The following is a 4420-nucleotide window of genomic DNA, read 5'->3' on the forward strand; positions in this document are numbered from 1 at the left end:
AGCTTGAAACATTTAACTATTATTGTGTGCTCCATGTTTGTTCCTTTTTTCCTTTGATAAAAAAATGAAGCTGGACTAGTAGCGCATATTGCAAACTCGTAATTATGTAATAATTTCTGAATGATCTTGTAAGTTCATATATTTTGATAGTTTCAATATATATATATATATATATATATATATATATATATATATATATATATATATATATATTTGTGAATGTTTTGTGAAAATAAAGATCTTCGTTTTCACTGGAAAAAAAACATATCCAATATATTTTTTAACTGGATGACACAATAAATGTAACTGGATGCAGTACATGTACTACATGAGACCACAATATAGTTCTTCTGCCTACATCGTGATAAATTGTAAACAAAGTTACTTACAAGACTACGACGAACGACTTTATTTGCAGAGCAGACTGAAACTTTTGATCATATTCACATTCTGTTAGAAATAATTAGCAGGGAAATAAACAAAAATGGTTTCTAAACACTAAACAGTGTAAAAATGTAATTTCATGAAAAAACTGTAAACAATAATTTTGAAATAAGACATAAGTCTAATTTGAACAAAACAAAATTTCAAACTACGAAAAGTTTTTATTATTGCAAGAGCCAAAAAGACCCTTAAAATAGTATAAGGTTCTTTAGAGCATGATTAATGTAATTTTTTTAGTTAGTTTCTTACTATTAAAATATAAAAAAGTAATTAAAAATATGAAAGAGAAATAAGATATGTCTCTTATTTAAGAGATGTAAAAAATATTTCTTAACTTAGAGTCTAATGGTTCACCATATTTTCACTCTAAAATAGAGTAATTTTATAATAGAATTGTGATATATTTTAATAATACTCTATTTTAGAGTGGAAAATAAAGTGATGAATAAAAAACAACTTACTATATATATATTTATATAGTGAACACATTGTTTAATCTATTATAGAATGAAACATAGAGTACTATTGAAACATTTTTTAACTTTAGTGTGAAAAATAGAGTAGAGTTGGAGATGTCTTCGTGTTCTTAGACTGTACACTATTTTCAAACCTATATATACGAATCTAGCTACGATATGATTGATCCTAGACCCCTTGATTAGTTATCATCAAACTGAGCGAATGGAAAGTTATATTAAAACATTGATATTTGAAAGTTTTCCCTACTTTGACCCAAAAAATGTTTTCCTTACAAAATAAAAAATAAAACTAAATAGGCAACAAGATAAAATAAAAAATATTCAAAACACACATGAATAATACTATTCATTAGTCTACCACAGCATATGCAAACCCCATGGGATGTTGGAATACACGGGGGACATAAACATCTGACAGATCTATCCAACAGAGCACCATACTACTCCACATTTGAAAAAACATTATTTTATATATTTAGTTATTTATAACGGCTACAAAAAAACTTAACATAATCAAAATAAAAGGGGGTCTATACTCTATACAAAAAAAAAGCCAATAAAAATGGCAGCCATGTATGTCGAACACTTTCTATCCACGTGGATGCCTCAACCACGAGTCGTGGTGGGACCCAGCGTTTGAAGGGTATCTCGTCACGTGAACTCCCCACGTGCCACTGACATCATCGTTCCTCTTGACTGGCGCCGTTTTGATCCACGTGTCGTAGCAATCCGTCGTCGTTTCAGTCACGAGGGCTTCGAGGATTCCTCTCTCGATCTCCGCGACGATCCCTTCGCCTTCCTCCTCGAACGCTAACTCCGACTGAACCGCCGTCTCCGGGAAATCTCCGGCGACTAGAGAATCGATATCCTCGAGAACCAAACACTCGGCTAACGGAAACTTCTCGATTCGCCGACTCAATTCGTCGATCAGCACCGATCCTTTAAGACTCCTCCGTGATCGAATCGGGTAACGGCAAACCCACGGTTTCAGGTTAATGTGCGGCTTTAAGATATCGGCGAGGATCTCGTCGATTAGATGGAACAGTAGCTTTCGATTGCATCGGAGAGAGAGACCTTCCGGCGAGTTTCTAGGTCTACTCGACGTGATCGCGAAATGCTCGAGGAAGTAGAAGATCGATGGATCGAGTGGGTGCGAAGGAGAGAACCATTTGGCGTATGAGATTGGTGTGTCTCTGTCGATTCCGGTTCGTCTTAGGGTTCTTGTGATGTACTCTAACTCGCCGCCGGCGATTGGTGTTAGGGATGATGATGATGATGATTGGCTCTGAAAACGAGGATGCTCTGTTGATGCTCTGTTTCTCGATGATTGTGATGATGACGCATCCACTTGTAACTTTGACTACAAATATATATTAATAAAAAAAATTTGAAACTTTAGAAAACAGTAAATGTCTAGAAAGGATGTGGAGAGGCTTTGATTACCGATTTGTGAGGTGATGAATCTTTCTTCTTGATGATGGTGTGAAGAGAGGGGACGCTAGTGAAGCTGACGAGATCATTAATGGAGAGAGACGACTTGTCTCCTTGACTAAGAAGAAGATTATTGCTTTTGTTGTTGTTGTTGTTACTTGTTGATGGTGATCTAACAAACGGCTCCTCCTGCATTGTCTGTGGAGGCTTCACTAGTCTCGACTTGAAGTTCTCCTGTTTCTTGCATTTCTTTACAGACTTGCTCTGTCTTTTGCATCCATGTGCCTCTTCTTGCACTGTTGGTAGCCTGGTCTTCTCTTGAGCCTTCACTGTTGACTCCATAGTCTTGGGAGAAACGCTATTTGTCTGAAGTGATGAGGCTGGTTTGGTTTTGGGGGTTTCCGTTTGTCCTAATCTCGGGGATGATGTACTACTATGTGTGGTGATTGTGATCTTAGAAGCTTTCTTGGGCTCATGGGTCTCTCTTGGTTGTTGCTCTTTGTTGGTGATATCAGTTCCCATTCTTCTTCTCCGGCTAACGTTCTCCTTCAACTGCATCACTATCTGCCTTGCGTAATCACGTGGGCTCCGGTTCTCTTTATCTTCATGTATCTTCATCTCTTTGACCCTCGTGCACCTGACATTGTTAACACCAAGCTCTCTTTCAGACGACAAGTTGTTATTGTTGTTGTCTTTGAGATGAAGTGAAGAACGTTGGTGTTCGTAACAGTTGACGTCGACTGATCTCCTTCCGAGCGAAATCCTCGGTGTCTCGGGAAGAGATCGTGTGCCTCCGTCGACAGAGTTTCTTTGGAGAGAGTAATGTCTGTGTCTGTTGGTGTGTGAAGATCTTGCTGCTGTCTTGAGATCATTTAAGGAAGAAGAAGATGGAGTAGGAGATGATCTGTAATTTTCCGGAACAAGATCAAGACCCATGAGCCTAGCGACCAAAGTTGGTGTCTTCACACTGGGAGAGTATGATTCAGTGGCGGCAAGTGACGATGTTGATGATCTTATTTGTGGTTTGGTCTTGATTTTAATACCCATCTGCAAGTTATGATTAAGGTCATGAGTATTAGAAATAAAGGAGGAGGCTTTTGGGGAACCCAAGAAGATAACAAAACAGAGTGTTATTTTTTTAAAAAAATTAGTCACTTACAGAGATATTTAAATTTCCATCTTTCCTGGTCGGTGAACATGGAGTTTCCTCCTCCTCCTCCATTGATTCCAAGCTGTTTCTCGGCGCATCGACGCCTGTAGTTGATTTTTTAACAGAAAATCAAGCAATGAACTTAGAGACTAAGAAGTGAAGAGTGAAAAAGAGATGGCACCTTTGGGAAGATGAAGATGGTGGTGGTTAATGGGGAACTGTAAATGTTGTAAATCGAATATGTTAAACACAGCACTCATGCATCCCGCCGCCGTTGCAGTATTGCCGGCTGGAGATGAAGACGGAGGTGGCGGCGGTGGCGTGTTGATGTCTTTCTTTGACTTGCTTGAAGGTTTCTTCTTCCCTCCTCCGCCGAGCCAAGACCAATCTCTTCCCATTTTTGTTTTCTTTTCCGGTTTAAGGACTTGGCTCTGTTAGCTGTATGTTGGATTATTTTGTGACTTGAGGAGGAAGGAGGAGGAGTGGGGGAAATGGTTTTTATATAAGCTCTATGTTAAAATAATGTTATCATTGAGAGAGAAAGTGGATCCACGAGACCGTATAAACAAATAAAACTATCTCTGTTTGTATACATTTCCATAGGGTGGGTGTCTCTCTCTTTCTCCAGCTATTTGTTTTTGGTTTCGTAGGCTTTTTAAACTTGGAACAAGTTCGTCAAATGTAAAATCAATTAAAATTTTGAAAATCAAAATGATGAACAAATGGGCTCTATGTGATTACAATAAGAATAATGTTTTTGGTTAGAAAAGGGCAAAATAGTGGGGGCCTGCTGGCTTTGGCTTTAGCTCTGGCTTCTATAAAATATATACGCTTGGTATTCTGTCGATATCACACAATGTAACATACTCTGTGTATTTGTTTATATTTTTTCAGTTTGATTTAGATTCTAAGATTT

General features: G+C 37.9%; 1 protein-coding gene across 1 annotated transcript; it reads right to left on the bottom strand.

Annotated features, from left to right (window-relative positions):
• Positions 1–1373: 1373 nt before the first annotated feature.
• On the bottom strand, positions 1374–4218 carry BNAA06G21620D. The gene is made up of 4 exons (XM_013787397.3): positions 3686–4218; positions 3514–3608; positions 2367–3401; positions 1374–2283 (listed from the first exon to the last, which is right to left on the bottom strand). The coding sequence occupies exons 1-4, from the start codon at positions 3900–3902 to the stop codon at positions 1513–1515; spliced, it is 2118 nt and encodes a 705-aa protein (XP_013642851.1). The 5' UTR covers positions 3903–4218; the 3' UTR covers positions 1374–1512.
• Between the last annotated feature and the right edge of the window lie 202 nt (positions 4219–4420).

Source organism: Brassica napus, chromosome A6 (genome assembly GCF_020379485.1).
Source record: "Brassica napus cultivar Da-Ae chromosome A6, Da-Ae, whole genome shotgun sequence".
Lineage (NCBI taxonomy): Eukaryota > Viridiplantae > Streptophyta > Magnoliopsida > Brassicales > Brassicaceae > Brassica > Brassica napus.

Coding starts and splice junctions, on each gene's coding strand:
- BNAA06G21620D (XM_013787397.3), bottom strand. CDS start 3,902: ATGGGAAGAGATTGGTCTTGGCTCGGCGGAGGAGGGAAGAAGAAACCT. Junction 3,609..3,685: donor CCATCTTCATCTTCCCAAAG/GTGCCATCTCTT, acceptor AATCAACTACAG/GCGTCGATGCGCCGAGAAAC. Junction 3,402..3,513: donor ATGGAAATTTAAATATCTCT/GTAAGTGACTAA, acceptor CATAACTTGCAG/ATGGGTATTAAAATCAAGAC.